The sequence below is a fragment of the Pseudochaenichthys georgianus genome, unplaced genomic scaffold, assembly GCF_902827115.2.
Source record: "Pseudochaenichthys georgianus unplaced genomic scaffold, fPseGeo1.2 scaffold_556_arrow_ctg1, whole genome shotgun sequence".
NCBI lineage: Eukaryota > Metazoa > Chordata > Actinopteri > Perciformes > Channichthyidae > Pseudochaenichthys > Pseudochaenichthys georgianus.
The window spans coordinates 38,237-54,831 of record NW_027263117.1 but is presented as its reverse complement, the minus strand read 5'-3'; the positions used below and the strand labels follow the sequence as shown (position 1 = coordinate 54,831).

The following is a 16,595-nucleotide window of genomic DNA, read 5'->3' as shown; positions in this document are numbered from 1 at the left end:
GCACACAAAGCCATCGCTCCCTCAAGTCGCCGGGAACGGCCGAATTGATCTGGAGGAGTACGTGACAAGGAGAGGTGTCTGTTGGCTGCTGCCAGACGTTCCACCTCAGTGATTTGAGCCACTCTGAGCACCCGAGGCATGCAGCTACAGCGGTCGTGGCCGTCCTCGGGCTCAAGAGAAACCCTACAGGCGCTACATGAATGAACCATTCTGTAGGTAGCCAGATGCAGCGTAGCCGGGAGCGGGTGCGGGAACACGCCTTCACCAGCTACCTGCTTAATGGAAAGAGTAGAGCATTGCTGCTACTCGCCGAACAGAAAGAGGGATGTAATTACACCCACGTTACGGCAGAGGGAGCGGGAGCGAGATCACTGCCTTCACCTGGCTGGATTAGTAAATAAGGCAGTTTACCAAGAGCGGGGGCGAAAACACTGCCTTCACTGGCTGAGCTAGAGGCGAGTGCCAGATGCAGCGTAACCGGGAGCGGGTGCGGGAACACAGCCTTCACCAGCTACCTGCTTAACGGAACCAGGCAGTTTAGCGTCTATCAGGAGCGGGGGCGAGAACACTGCCTTCACTGGTTAAATTAAGACGAATGCCAGATGCAGCGTAACCGGGAGCGGGTGCGGGAACACAGCCTTCACCAGCTACCTGCTTAACAGAAAAACAAGGCAGTTTGGCGTCTACCAGGAGCGGGGACGAGAACTGCCTTCACTGGTTGAGTTAGAGACGAATGCCAGATGCAGTGTAACCGGGAGCGGGTGCGGGAACACAGCCTTCACCGGCTACCTGCTTAACAGAAAAACAAGGCAGTTCCGCGTCTACCAGGAGCGGGGGCGAGAACACTGCCTTCACTGGTTGAGTTAGAGACGAATGCCAGATGCAGTGTAACCGGGAGCGGGTGCGGGAACACAGCCTTCACCGGCTACCTGCTTAACGGAGAAACAAGGCAGTTCCGCGTCTACCAGGAGCGGGGGCGAGAACACTGCCTTCACTGGTCGAGTTAGAGACGAATGCCAGATGCAGCGTAACCGGGAGCGGGTGCGGGAACACAGCCTTCACCAGCTACCTGCTTAACAGAAAAAACAAGGCGGTTTGGCGTCTACCAGGAGTGGGGGCGAGAACTGCCTTCACTGGTTGAGTTAGAGACGAATGCCAGATGCAGTGTAATCGGGAGCGGGTGCGGGAACACAGCCTTCACCGGCTACCTGCTTAACGGAAAAACGAGGCCGTTTGGCGTCTACCAGGAGTGGGGGCGAGAACTGCCTTCACTGGTTAAGTTAGAGTCGAACGCCAGATGCAGTGTAACCGGGAGCGGGAACACAGCCTTCACCGGCTACCTGCCGAACAGAAAAAGGGATGTAGCTACATCCGCATTACCGGTAGAGGGAGCGGGAGCGAGAGCACTGCCTTCACCTAGCTGGGTAAAATAAAGAAGCTAACAGTATACGCAAGACGTTAGCCGAGCGGCTGCTGCTAACGATCAAGCGAGATCAAGTCAAATAACACACATGTTTAAGACCAGATAACTAGCTTCTAAAGAATAGAATAGCACAGAGCCGTAGTTACAGCAGTAACCATGGCCAGGGCTCACACGGCATCTAACCGTAGTTACAGTAGTAACTATGGCCAGTACTTACACGGCTTAGAACCGTAGTTACAGTCATAACTCTGGCCAGTACTTGCACGGCTTGGAACCGTAGTTACAGTAGTAACCATGGCCAGTACTTACATGGTTTAGAACCGTAGTTACAGTAGTAACTATGGCCAGTACTTACACGGCATAGAGCCGTAGTTACGGTATTGCCTATGGCAGTACGTGCACGGCTTGGAACCGTAGTTACAGTAGTAACTATGGCCAGTACTTACGGCTTAACCCCGTAGTTACAGTATTAACTATGGCCAGTACTTACACAGCTTGGAACCGTAGTTACAGTAGTAATTATGGCCAGTACTTACGGCTTAGACCTTAGTTACAATAGTAACTGTGGCCGGTGCCTAAAAGTGTCAGCCAACGGCTGCCACTAGACAATATAATATTGGGAGGATGAAATCCTCCTTAATGGCCATACATGCAGAGCACACGGCACACACAGTGAAGATTGTTCTCTGCATATCGTCCTAGTGCTAGGAGTCTAGTACTAGGAGCAGTAAATACCACGATATAGCGCTACTGCAACCATACCATGCGTTTACCGGGAGCAGCAGCGAGAGCACTGCCCTCACCGGCTGAGTTAAATAATGAAGCTTAACCGTACATGCAAGGTGTTAGCCAAGCGGCTGCTGCTAACAATCAAGCAACCAAGTCAGAACACAATGTTAAGACCAGATAATTAGCTTCTAAGAAAGAGAACAGCCCGCATAGAACCGTGTCTGGTTACAGTAGTAACCGCACATGCCGAGCACACAGCACCCGCCGTGAAGATGTTCTCTGCATATCATCCTAGTGCTAGGAGTCTAGTACTAGGAGCAGTAATACAACGAACTAGCGCTACTGCAATCAAACCCTATGCTACAGGGAGCGGGAGCACTGCCCTGAGTTAATAGTTAAGCTCAACAGCAAGGTGTTAGCCAAGCGGCTGCTGCTAACAATCAAGCGACCAAGTCAGAACACAAATGTTAAGACCAGATAATAGCTTCTAGAAAATAGAAAGTACTTACCTTACTTTCTGCATCTAAACGAAAAACGGGTTTAAAGTATGACACTCTTGGCTTTCCATACTAAATCGAATGAGGGACGCAGCCAAAGCTGGGACTCAAATGCTAATGATAGCTCGGGCACAACGCCACAAGCAGAACTTTCAAAAGAGCATAAGGGCAACTTTATGGGAGAGGAAGCGGGAACACTGTCGTCACCAGAAAGTCTAAGCCACAAACAATAAGACGGTAATCAGGACAACTTGGCTGGGAGCGGGTGTGGAAACACAGCCATCACCAGCAACAAGCTGACACAAACCTGTCTGTCGAGGCTCTGCACAGCCGGCGCAGCTCCTGGAGGACGCGTCTAACGACCCGTAGCCCCGACTGTCAGTCGCGAAGCTTCACGCGGCCAGCTGTTTGCAGAGAAATCCCTCCGATCAAACGTTCAAACCTGAACGCTGTAGGCTACGAAAACGTAGCCACGGTACCCTCGCGCAGCGAGAAGATGAAAAGGAACAGATCCTCTGACAATACCGGCTGATATAGCCGGTGTCACGTGGGTCACAGGTGACTTTGTTGTTATTGGTACTCGAGCTGCGCATGCGCGCGATGGACATATCCAGTGCTAAAGCACCGCCTCTGGCGGTCAGTAGGGACGAAATAGAACAGTAATTCTCCCATAATAACACCTAACAGATATTATCTATTCTTATGTAACAAGACATGAAACTACAAGTGTTAGTTGTGTCAAATAACTTAAAATGAGGTATTTCTAACTCAGAATATGTTCACTAATAAGATGGAAGTTTGGCTCTAATAATCCTGAAGGAAATTGTTGTGCCAGAGTTACAAAAATACAATAAACACAGCAGCATAATAGTAAAACTACACTAACAGTGCAGTAAAAGAGCAATTCAATATCTACAGGAAACATAGACGGTCACATCATTAATGTAAAGGTTAACAGTATTTAGTAGTGCAACAAAACGTAGTGGCAGATACGTAATTGCACGTTATTATAGAACATTATTAATATGCATGTTAATTAACTAATGAAGCTCAGCGCAAGTTCAACCAGGAAGACCGTCTTTTCTCATTTACTATTTCTATGTAACTACTCTCTCTCCTCTCAATAAGTGATCGGGGGCGTCACTCCCCAGCTTAACCAATCACTTCGCTCGATTCTCACAAGCCTATCATAGCGCTCCGCTGACCCTTTTAAATCTGCTCTCCCCTCTGACAGCTGTTATTTCAGATGACTCGACGCAACCCTCCTCCACCCCTTTTCACCTCCTGTCCCTCTGAATCCAGGGTCAAGCTAAGCCACTCCCCTTCAGACCGAACCCAACTATCCATTCACCACCACCAGGGTCAAGCTAAGCCACTCCCCTTCAGACCGAATCCAACTACCCATTCACCACCACCAGGGTCAAGCTAAGCCACTCCCCTTCAGACCGACCACAACTATCCATTCACCACCACCAGGGTCAAGCTAAGCCACTCCCCTTCAGACCGAACCCAACTACCCATTCACCACCACCAGGGTCAAGCTAAGCCCCTCCCCTTCAGACCGACCCCAACTACCCATTCACCACCACCAGGGTCAAGCTAAGCCACTCCCCTTCAAACCGAACCCAACTACCCATTCACCACCACCAGGGTCAAGCTAAGCCACTCCCCTTCAGACCGAACCCAACTACCCATTCACCACCACCAGGGTCTAGTTAAGCCACTCCCCTTCAGACCGACCCCAACTATCCATTCACCACCACCAGGGTCTAGCTAAGCCACTCCCCTTCAGACCGACCCCAACTATCCATTGACCACCACCAGGGTCAAGCTAAGCCACGCCCCTTCAGACCGATCTAACTACCCATTCACCACCACCAGGGTCAAGCTAAGCCACTCCCCTTCAGACCGAACCCAACTACCCATTCACCACCACCAGGGTCTAGTTAAGCCACTCCCCTTCAGACCGACCCCAAGTATCCATTCACCACCACCAGGGTCTAGCTAAGCCACTCCCCTTCAGACCGACCCCAACTATCCATTGACCACCACCAGGGTCAAGCTAAGCCACGCCCCTTCAGACCGATCTAACTACCCATTCACCACCACCATGGTCAAGCTAACCCACTCCCCTTCAGACCGACCACAACTATCCATTCACCACCACCAGGGTCAAGCTAAGCCACGCCCCTTCAGACCGATCTAACTACCCATTCACCACCACCAGGGTCAAGCTAAGCCACTCCCCTTCAGACCGACCCAACTATCCATTCACCACCACCAGGGTCAAGCTAAGCCACTCCCCTTCAAACCGAACCCAACTATCCATTCACCACCACCAGAGTCTAGCTAAGCCACTCCCCTTCAGACCGACCACAACTATCCATTCACCACCACCAGGGTCAAGCTAAGCCACTCCCCTTCAAACCGAACCCAACTATCCATTCACCACCACCAGAGTCTAGCTAAGCCACTCCCCTTCAGACCGACCACAACTATCCATTCACCACCACCAGGGTCAAGCTAAGCCACTCCCCTTCAGACCGTCCCAACTACCCATTCAACACCACCAGTGTCTAGACCCCGGGGGGTTTCATCGGATCGGTTCTCCCCTCCCGAATGATACTCCTGCACTACGGGGCCTAATCGCCAAAACTCCATTACATTAATTTGTGTATTCCTGGCAATAAATATGTATTCCTACATCAAAACCGTCTCTCCTGATTGAATTAGTTGATGGTGAATATGTGTACCTTAATCTAAAGTTACACAAATAAAATGTGAGTTTACCTCTTTGAGTGCCACGACGCCCACCAGCTTCCCAATACTGGTGACGTAGGCGTGACTGAGCCCCAGCAGAGAGAACAGGGTGTGGGTCTGAGGGAGAGAGAGAACAGTCAGGGGTTAATCTCAATCTTTATTTATTGTCACGGCGTTCTGTCTGCATGGCACCTCGTAAACAATGTGTCCCGAAGAGAGGACATATAGGGAGAAATACAGCACAAGGTAACGACATTACAATTCAGGATTTTAAAGATTGAGGAAGTTGGGGAACTCAAAATAAAATGTAGAAGAGAGACCTCCAAACTTTGTATGTGTCAAGCGTCAAGCTCCATAATAACTGGATCCTACTTTTCAAATGCTGCAATTTTTGCAGCATTTGAAAAGACCGTCCCTCCCTATGTTTCATTAAACCCTATTCTGTGACTCTAGTTCACTTTAAAAAATGTCTAGTTTCGAAGCATAAGCTGATACAAACCCTGACATTTTACATTTTTTACAACAACTTTACAACAGTCTTTATAGGATAAACCTGACACATAACATTGGTGAAGGGTCCCTTTAAACTGTTGATAAAAGAGAGTTAGAACAGAAGAGTACAAGCAGAACCAAACAGTAATTAGAAATGTCCAAAAATAATTAAATGAAAGTGAGAATTAAATAAATGAAACGTTTTAAAATATACTTTGACGTTCTAGGAGATCATTTTAAACACCATCTTGCCGAGAGTTCAATTAGAAGATTGAGACCAATCTAATGTTTTAATACATTAAAGGTCTCATGTCATGCTTTTCCGGTTATCACCCGTCCCCTTGTGTTATGAAGGTTTTTCTGCATGTGAACGGTCTGCAGAGTCACAGACCCTCAAAGTGCACCCTGTAGCGAGTAAAACTCTAACACAGAAAGACCTGTCTGTGCTGCCCCTGAACGCCTCGTTGGACATTTCTCTTTTTCCATTTGTTTGCCTCCTGGGTTCTCTGACGTGTGAAAACCCAAATCAACAACAAATGACCGGATTGGCCCAAATGGACCAATCCGCGGAGCACCTCACACACCAGGATCCCTTGGCTAACTAACAGGGAGTCCCCATTAGGCGCTTTCACACCGCAGTACTTTTCCCACAAAGGTTCATCAGAACTCTTTAGTTCTGATGAACTAAGTACAGATCGCGTTCACACTGGAAAAAGTCCCTGGGGAAGGATTAGGCAAATGAAGCCGCTGACGTCACTTCTTCTTCTTCTGCTTTGGGTTTACTGGCAGGCCGCAAACCACTTCACGGCGTATACTGCCACCCGAAGTCCCCGGAGTTGGGGAAGGCTTCAGTCGAAGCTGCTGGGAGTCCCAGCAGCTTCGACTGAAGCCTTACGAGTAAATCGCCAGAACACCGACACCTCCTCATCTCCACCGCTCCCATGTTTTCTTTTGTGTTGCCAAGTTATTCACCTTATCACCTGAATCTCCTCCGAGAGCACCATTGTGTGTTTTTTAAACCAATCATCTCTCAGAGGGGCGTGGCCAGCAGCAGCTCATTAGCATTTAAAGCTACAGACACATAATCAGCGCATAAGAAACAAAGGGGTTTATGGGATGCTACAATTATCTGTTTGGTGTTGAGAGCCAAACACTTCAGAGACATGTTTTGTATATATCTGAGAGCTATAATACATTGATGAAAAACAGTATAATAGGGGACCTTTAAAGACCGAGACCTAGCTAGCTTGATTCTGTCCAAATGTAACAAAATCCAACTGTAAGCAGGATTTCTATGCACGGATTCAAACCACAAAACAACCTCAAGGCCTGCATCGGTTGTGTTTCAGATTCCTGTGAGCTCCAATGCATCAGAGAAAAGCAGTTGGAGTAAGAGATGAATGTGTTGAGAGGGTTTATCAGTGGGGTTGGCACGGTAATACTTATTCAGGTCTGTCAATAATGCATTTGTACGGATAGACTTTGCAAAACCTAGCCTTCTAACACACATCGTGCTCCAACTGTTAAACAAATATTCTACTCTCCTAAAGGAAGAGATTCACGGCCGACAACAACATGACCCATTTATGCAACACTGCTGCTGCTTCTTTCTATTTAAAAATATATTTTCAGCATTTTTAAAGATTGGTCAGCCCCAATTAAAGATGAAATACTAGATTTAAAGTGCAACTTTGTGCCAAAGCTGAAATCTGGGGAGTTATAACAAGATTTCATTATTATTCTCATGCAAAATACTGAAGTATAGATCACTCAATGTAGCCTATACTGTACATCGATAGTTTAGTCAAAGGGATTTGTATCCGATTACACTTTTCTTTCAGCTTTTATCCAATTATTTTGGCTAGTTTTGACCAATACAGCACCTCACTACATACAATATCAAATGTCCAAACACTGCATAACGGTTTTTAATACTCAGAGACAATATATATCCACTATTGTTTGTTTCATTCATACAAAAACTGGAGTATTGTCCCCAAATTTCAACCTATTCCTTTAAAATCTTCCGCTTAAAAATGTAAAATGGCAATTGCCCATGACTTGTAATTCTAATCAGTGTCTGTATGATCTTTGTATGAGACATCGTGTCCGCCAGGTGTTTCCGGCTCACCTTGTGCAGCGAGGTCCTCTCCACCAGCTGAAAGGGGGAGGGGTCTATCCGGATCTGCTCCATATCGATTGGTTTATCCAGCTCCTCCTCTTCCCACGCTTTAATCTGCATCAGCCAATCACAGGGCAGAGAGATAGACTCAGAGTACACAGAGTTTATAATTATTGAGTAGCATTGATTGGTTGTTACACTGTTGGATGTGTGGAAGGTAAATCAATTAGGGGTCAGTACCTCCTCTGGAGACATGGGGTCCGTCAGCGTGGGGGTGGTGGTCTCCTGAGGAAGAGGGAGAGATGGTGTTTTAATGTTATCTTAAATCTCTCTATCTATCCATCTATAAACATTAGGCTATATCACATGTTTTCTGTTGTCTGCCATTGATCATGTTTATGTTTGAGTGGATTACAATCTACTTAATTGTCATTGCAATAAAAGTAAGCATTAGCACAAGAAGCAGTAAAGTACAAGGTGTATACTATAAGTTTCTAAAACATGATATTTAAAGCAAGTAAGAACAGTATTAACAGGTGTAAACACTAAATGAATAGAAGTATAAATATGAATACACTACAGAGGGACACTATGGACAAAATGAATATGAAGCACTAGAGACAAGTATTGACACTTAAATAAATCAAATGTAATATGGATAAATGTGAGCACGCTGTAGAATATATAACCAGTTTGTACAGTTTTATAAATCAGCAGGAGCTCCAACAAGCCGTGTAGGACAGAGAGTGAATACACATACTATACAGAGATGCTGTGAGAAACCAATGTGAGTTTGGAACATTGCACAATATAAATCTATTCTAGTAGACCTCAACAATGGAATTATGATCAGTAGAAATGGCCATGACGTGGGACCTTTAAGACCGTTATATTTCTATAACAGATTTCCATTTAGCTGTTTTTGGGATGCGTTGGTTTTAGTGTTGTCACGATACCAACATTTTGGTTTCGATACAGATACCAAGTCAAGAATTGCGATTCCGATTATTTTTCGATACTTCTCTTAAAAAAAGGGAAACAGTCTTAAATGTAATTATTGTGCTTTATTTCACACCAGAACCATAACCATAAAACAAACTTTTGTGCACAAGAGAGGGGAGGGACTTAGAGCGTGCTTGAGAGGGGCGGGACTTAGAGCGTGCTTGAGAGGGGCGGGACTTAGAGCGTGCTTGAGAGGGGCGGGACTTAGAGCGTGCTTGAGAGGGGCGGGACTGCAGGCACGCTGCAGTGCAGGGAGTGGAAGCAGAGCGCTGAATACACACGGCTCTTATTAAAACAGCGCTTTCTCACGGGAGTACTTTTCCCCGTCATTCTTAAAGTACCGATACTAATGAAACGGGGGAATCGTAAAGTTTTTAACGGCAGGGTATCGCGGTACCTTTCAAGTATCGGTACACCGTGCAACACTAGTTGGTTTCAAGTATTGCTGGTCCATATACTGATACAACGTCAATGCGATATGAGACATAGTCTTCGATTTCGAACAGTCATTTTGCATCTTTTCCTGGTTTCAAACGATCTATCTTATCTTTTTAATGTGTTTAACAGATGGACAGGCAGTCAGTTTGAAATGCAGACGATGATAAGATGACCCCTGGTGGTTTCACTTCACAACATGTCCTCCTCTCCTTCATGTTTGCATCATGTCACGCTCCTTCATGTGAGGTTGACTGTCACGATCTTAGTTTTATGTCACGGTTTTATTTTGAAATTCTGTTCTCCCTGTGTCTTCCTTCCTGTCGTTAGTTTCCCTGGTGTGTCTGATTGAACACAATCAGACACACCCTCCTGTGTTCGGTGTTGGTTCATTGTTTGTCGTTCATGTCTCCCTTCATGTTGGTCACAGTCACCTTTTGTTTGGATGCTACCTCGTGCCTCGTTCATGTTTTTTCAGCTTTTGTAAATAAAGCTCGCTTTTTGATTCATTTTGAAACCTGCTTCCCTCCTCAATCTGCATTTGGGTCCTATTTTTCCCTAACCTTGACATTGACCCTGTCTGAGCTGTCGCTGCGACCTCGACAGCGGAGCAGTAATACACCCTCAGGATTTAGAGGTCAGAGGTCACGAGCGGTTGAGGCTGATGTTACCTGAGGTTCAGCCTGACCCGACAGAGAGGTGGAGGAGAAGAGCCTCTGAAGAGCTCCTCTGACGGATGGCAGCCTGCGCTGGTCTGGAGGAAATGGTACAGAAACACTCAACTTTAATTATTCAATTCACCTGTTTTACATGCAGTCCCAAGTGGTGAAAGGTAAGGTACGTTTACTCATATAGCACATGTTCATACACAGAGGCAATTCAAAGTGCTTTACCTTTATCAACATTAACACATAATAAGAAGACAAAAAAAAGGAACACAATAAATAAACATAATGGAAAAACAGATTTATAAAAACCATGCATAAAAGAGATACAGAATAGTTTAAAGACAATTATAGCCGGGGTACAGTTATAAAAGTAGTCAGTAAACACAGGGATTTGAGTCTTTGAAGACCATTTACATGCACTGAAACCTATTTACCACACTATAGGAAAGGGAAACTCCAAAAAGCAGAGATTCTTTCTAATCCAGTGAAAGATAGTGAAAGTTAGGATCGATGTTCAAAAATACAGATTCAAAAGTGGAAAAGTTGGAGCGTTTGTTTGAACAGTTTGCAGGAGGGCAGGTACTTGCTTTCAAGCAGAACACGGGGAAAAACAAACTTAGCGGGAGTGTTTACGTGTTCGACGTAATGACGTACCACGTCCTCGACAACTTCTGGAGTCCTATTCATTCACTGGGTAACAACCATCGTTTTTCAGACACATAAACTCTTCAAGAATCATTTCCAGCTATTTTCCAAAAACATGTTCAAAAAAATTCCCTCTGAGACGAGGGAACGTGTTAGGACTCGCTCCTGCACCACTCTATATGCATGTGCAGTGTGAGTGTTACCTGAGTCTGATTGGTTGGTGGAGGGCTCCTGAGCTCTGGGGGTCTGTAGGGGTCCGTTACGCTCCTCCTGACCTGGAGCAGTCTGCAGGCACAGCATCATTCATAACCGCATCATCAATATTTATTTGGAGATAATACGCTAGGTTTATTCTAAGGCGATAAACAGTGATGTTCTCCTGTCATGTAAAACTGTCAAGCGAGTACAGAGCAAAGGTTACATCATGTTATCACACCAGTAAATTAAAGCTACTCGAGGATGCTGCTGAGAAAAGTATCCAGATGTGTTACTTGGTAAACGTCATCATTTTAAGATATATAAGAAAAACATCTGCATTTAAAGTAACTCTGCTACCCTCTACGATAGAATATTTCAACCCTCCTATTGTCTTAGTTTTCCCCCCTTACTTTGGTGTTCGCGGTCAAATTGGATCGGTCCTATTTTAACTGCCATTACATTAACAAAAAAAACATTAATCATCACCAAATTTCATTTAACACCCTTTCAAACTGTACATATTGTATCAGACTACTCGTACACATGAACAACTGCAGTAAATATACAAAGAACAGACACTGAACATGTATTGCGTGTGCCAGGTGTGATCCATGTGGGGGGATGGGCACATAAGAGCGGGAAATGTATCAAATTGTTCTGTGTGTGTGATTCACATGGGGGGATGGGCACATAAGGGGAGGGAAACACATTTAGAGAGTGTGTGTGTGTGTGTGTGTGTGTGTGTGTGTGTGTGTGTGTGTGTGTGTGTGTGTGTGTGTGTGTGTGTGTGTGTGTGTGTGTGTGTGTGTGTGTGTGTGTGTGTGTGTGGGTGTGTGTGTGTGTGTGTGTGTGTGTGTGTGTGTGTGTGTGTGTGTGTGTGTGTGTGTGTGTGTGTGTGTGTGTGTGTGTGTGTGTGTGTGTGTGTGTGTGTGATCTGATCCGGATGGTTACTAATTCCTTTTCTTTATGGCGGTCATATTTGACCGGGAACACCATGGTGTTACAAAGTCGACTAAATCATCCAAAATTCAATGAAAGTGGTGATCAGCAATTTTATATGTTCAAATGTCTTCTGTGAAGGATATCATAAAGCCTTCATGCAATCGAATGTAAAACAAAAAAGTTATGATTGATGAAAGTAGTAAATCGGTCAGATTTGACCCGAAGACAACAGGAGGGTTACATCTAGTGCAGCACAGAGTACATTAACAGCTTCCAAAATGTATGTAAGTAGAAGTGTAAAGTATGTTTAAATAGCAAAACTCAACCGAATTAAAAAATTGTAATACAGCCTTTTAGTAAATGTAATTTCCTTCTGGATGTTTTCCCCACCTTGTCCGCGCTCTGCTCTCCGCCCTCCTCATCCACGAAGCTGAACGACTCCCAGCTGACTTTGGATCCCAGTGAACTCTGATCTCTCTCAAAGACTCGCCTCTCCGGGGAGAGCCACCAGTCCAAGATGGCCTGGAGCTCCGTCCTCTCGATGGAGCCCAGGAGGATCATGGATTCTGCACCGAGACAAGAGTGTCACAAGCTCAAATTAAAAACACGCTATATCTTGTTAAAAATGTGTGGTTATATTTTCTTGCGGAAAGACGAGAGTTTCCTGGAGTTCCTAACGATTCAAGTAGATACTGTATATAAGCTTTAGCCTGAAATGCACCTCTTCAGAAATGTTAGTAGATGACGCAGACCACGACTGTGATTCATTAGCTTGTTAGCATCACATTTCCTCCGGCTGCATAACCATTTGATCATGAAAATACAAACTATCTCGTAACGTCGTGTTGCAGTAATTTCAGTGAAATTAATTCTTGTTCAATGTCAATTTTCTCCATTCATAACCTGATCTGCTCAGTTTCAACCACCTTTGTTTAAGGTATACCAACCCTGTCTCCTAAAAATTACGTTCCCACAGAACTAAACTGCATTCTCAATTACGTTTAGCTAGAAACGTATTTTCTCCCACGTTACGTTAGTTATGAACGTATCTCAAATACGTTTATTTTCTACATATCTTCTAGAAATGTATTTTCTCCCACGTTACGTTAGTTATGAACGTATCTCAAATACGTTTATTTTCTACATATCTTCTAGAAGCATATTTTCTTCCACGTTACGTTAGTTATGAATGTAACTTAAATACGTTTATTTTCTACATATCTTTGCCATTTATTGTCTTGCTTATACTAATGATAATTAGTTATTTATAAATATCATTTTAGAGCACACCTTTGAAATCGACAATCGGGCTCGATATATAGTTAAATTAAAATCAGTAGGCGAGGCTGTAATTTCGCCAGCTGTTACTCTCATGAGCGAGGCAGAACATAATAGTTTTAACATGCCAAAAAGCTGCTGTGTCGTTCATTGCACCTCAAACATTAAAACAAATCCAGAGTTACGTGTTTCTGTACTTCCTCTAAGAAGAAAGGACAGTAACAGAAGATCTCTGTGACTTCAGGCTTGATCGCCGTTCAAATGACAGCGCTGGTTTCCCCAAAAGTGGGCGGGGCTGTAAAGTGAAGTAGATTTACTCTCATCTATTATTCAAAACCATTCTATTTATTCTAACGTAAATTACATGCCAGTGTTTTATCTTTTATTTATTTGTTTTTATTTTAAATCGTATAATGTCGGACTTTTTTTCCGTCTGTGAGGAAAAGAAATGGGGTTTAGAGATTCAAAATACTGAAATCTGTATTTTTTAAAATCTTTTCCTTCTAATTTATTATTCTTTTCTAAATAACACACTGTTATTTACTCAACAATAACACACAATTATCCTTGTTTTTATTTATTCATTTAATTCTATAATCTTGGGCTTTTTAGCCGTAAATAAAGTCACCGGAAACAGACGGGACATTTTGAGCGATACACACCACAAACCCACTAAACTGATTACCCAAGATCCTCAGCTTGAAGCTTGTTGATTGGATGTTTTAGCCGCAATGCACGCTGGGATATGGTGTTGATATGATATGGAGATATGATATCCGACAACGAAAAATAAAATAATACCTAATTCAGAGTGTGCTTGCTTTTCTCTTTGGAAGTCATCACATAACGGCATTGTAATACACGGTTCGGCTGCATTACATATTACACATCTGCCATAATTCTTTATTTATAGAGAGAGACAAACAGGAGAACTGCTGCCAAAACTGAATACTTGACGTGGATCATAAATATATCAACAATTAAACAACATCTTCAATTTCTTTTCACAAAATACGTCTCCTTGCAGTATCAATAGTAATTCGGCTGACTTTTATATTTGATCCAATTGGTATATAGGTTATATTTACACCATAACGGTGCACAGCTGATAAAAAAGGACTTGTAGTTTTTAAAGATATTACTGATTTTCTTTGAATATAAGAATCTAAATACTGAGTTGAGAGAATAGTCAGGGGATTTGGGTGATGGGAGACACATCACCCAAACACAAATTATGTAAAAACATGAATAAAACTACACATCTTCAGATGTTATACATAAGTGTCTACACTAATAATACAAAGTTATTATTAGTATGCTGTGTGTACCTTGTGTGCACCGCCTAGTGGTTAAAGCATGTTATTGAATTATTTTTGTTGAATAATCTTATTTGATCAAAACAATATTAAGAGTACATACTTTCATAGGGGGAAAGTAGAAGGTCAATGATAGAAATATAGAATATAAAAAGTCAAGAAGATACTAAGTGATCTCTACAATAAAACAGTTTAGTGCTGGATGTTCAAAGATATTAATAGGAGGATGTGCAAAACAGAAAAACGAATTAACCTTTATTAACACATTAAAAAATACTTTAGGTTAAGGTCTTCTTTTAAACAAGAAAAAAGCTCTGGGGGTATCTATCTACAGATGAATATTAAGCCTGACAAAGTACTTAACGTCTAAAATATTGCTTTCCTGCAATGTTAACTATGTTGAAACACTTATTTTAAATGATATTATACACATTAATTATACTCTTATGTATGTAGATAGAATAAGAAATGTGCAGAATATGACAGTTTAATGGTGGAGGTATACAGTACACACATATTGATAGATGTCTGTTGAGGAACCTGCGACCCAAGTTGTGTATAAGATCAATACACCTTAGAAAACCTTGAAATCTTGAAAGGGATGTGCAAAATAGCCATTATACAGTTTTTAATTAACTATTAGTAGAGAATAACGAGTAATGAATATACTTTATAAAGATCTGCAGATAAATGTTTAGTCTTCTCAAGCACCAACTATCAAATATCTCTCCTGATTGTTGGCACTTGACAATCACCTTCCCTGAATTGTATTCAGGTGTAACTAAAGTCTGCTTTAAGGGTTGTTTATATTCCACATCATTAATCAGAATCTGCAAAGTAACTAAACTAAATGTAGTGGAGTAAAAATACCAGGTTAACCTCTGAATTGTAGTGGAGTAGAATAACAAAGTAACAATGAGCTGTCGTGTGGGTATATATTAATGCTGCCCATTATGGATACAAGCGATTTTCACCCATTTAGTAATTAGATGTTTTAAATGTGTACACACCAATGTGTTTCCTATCGCCTAAACCTCCAGGGCTGTACACAGTTTAATACTGTCAACTTCTACATTTGGGAAAAACGTCTTTTAAAACTACAATTCCCAGTAGAGACGTGCCATAGAGAACATGTTGCGAAACACAATAGCCAGCATGTGTAGTTCTGGTGGGGCGTTCGAGTCCAGTTTTGAATAGTCTGCCGTGGTTTCGTTCCATTTCAAAGAGCTTGACGCTCGGCGTAACCTTGGCGCAACATCACGGGGTTTGTCAACGACACTGTAGTCCCAAACGATAGCTGGGGATTATGGGTAGTGTAGTGTCTTGGGCCATCCTAAATCTCGAAATGTCCCGTCTGTTTCTGGTGACTTTATTTACGGCTAAAAAGCATGCTAAAATGCCCAAGATTATAGAATTAAACGAATAAATAAAAACAAGGATAATTGTGTGCTATTGTTGAGTAAATAACAGTGTGTTATTGAGAAAAGAATAACAAATTAGAAGGAAGAGATTTTAAAAAATACAGATTTCAGTATTTTGAATCTCTAAACCCCATTTCTTTTCCTCAAAGACGACAAAAAAAGTCCGACATTATACGATTTAAAATAAAAACAAATAAATAAAAGATAAAGCACTGGCATGTAATACGTTAGAATAAATAGAATGGTTTTGAATAATAGATGACAGTAAAATCTACTTCACTTTACAGCCCCGCCCACTTTTGGGGAAACCAAGGCTGTCATTTGAACGGCGATCAAGCCTGAAGCCACAGAGATCTTCTGTTACTGTCCTTTCTTCTTAGAGGAAGTACAGAAACACGTAACTCTGGATTTGTTTTAATGTTTGAGGTGCAATGAACGACACAGCAGCTTTTTGGCATGTTAAAACTATTATGTTCTGCCTCGCACATGAGAGTAACAGCTGGCGAAATTACAGCCTCGCCTACTGATTTTAATTTAACCATATATCGAGCCCGATTGTCGATTTCAAAGGTGTGCTCTAAAATGATATTTATAAATGACTATTATCATTATTATAAGCAAGACAATAAATGGCAAAGATATGTAGAAAATAAACGTATTTCAGATA

The 16,595-nt window shown here is 42.9% G+C and overlaps 1 protein-coding gene across 1 annotated transcript in view; it reads right to left on the bottom strand.

Moving 5' to 3' along the window:
- Nucleotides 1-16,595, bottom strand: part of clcn1b (chloride channel, voltage-sensitive 1b) — a gene marked incomplete at its 5' end in the record, with an annotated part of 59,686 nt that overhangs the window by 6,173 nt on the left and 36,918 nt on the right. The window contains 6 exons of the mRNA XM_034079184.1: nucleotides 5,440-5,526; nucleotides 8,033-8,137; nucleotides 8,264-8,308; nucleotides 10,132-10,214; nucleotides 10,977-11,058; nucleotides 12,304-12,479. Coding sequence (XP_033935075.1) covers nucleotides 5,440-5,526; nucleotides 8,033-8,137; nucleotides 8,264-8,308; nucleotides 10,132-10,214; nucleotides 10,977-11,058; nucleotides 12,304-12,479 — 578 coding nt within the window. The remainder of the gene's footprint in view (nucleotides 1-5,439; nucleotides 5,527-8,032; nucleotides 8,138-8,263; nucleotides 8,309-10,131; nucleotides 10,215-10,976; nucleotides 11,059-12,303; nucleotides 12,480-16,595) is intronic.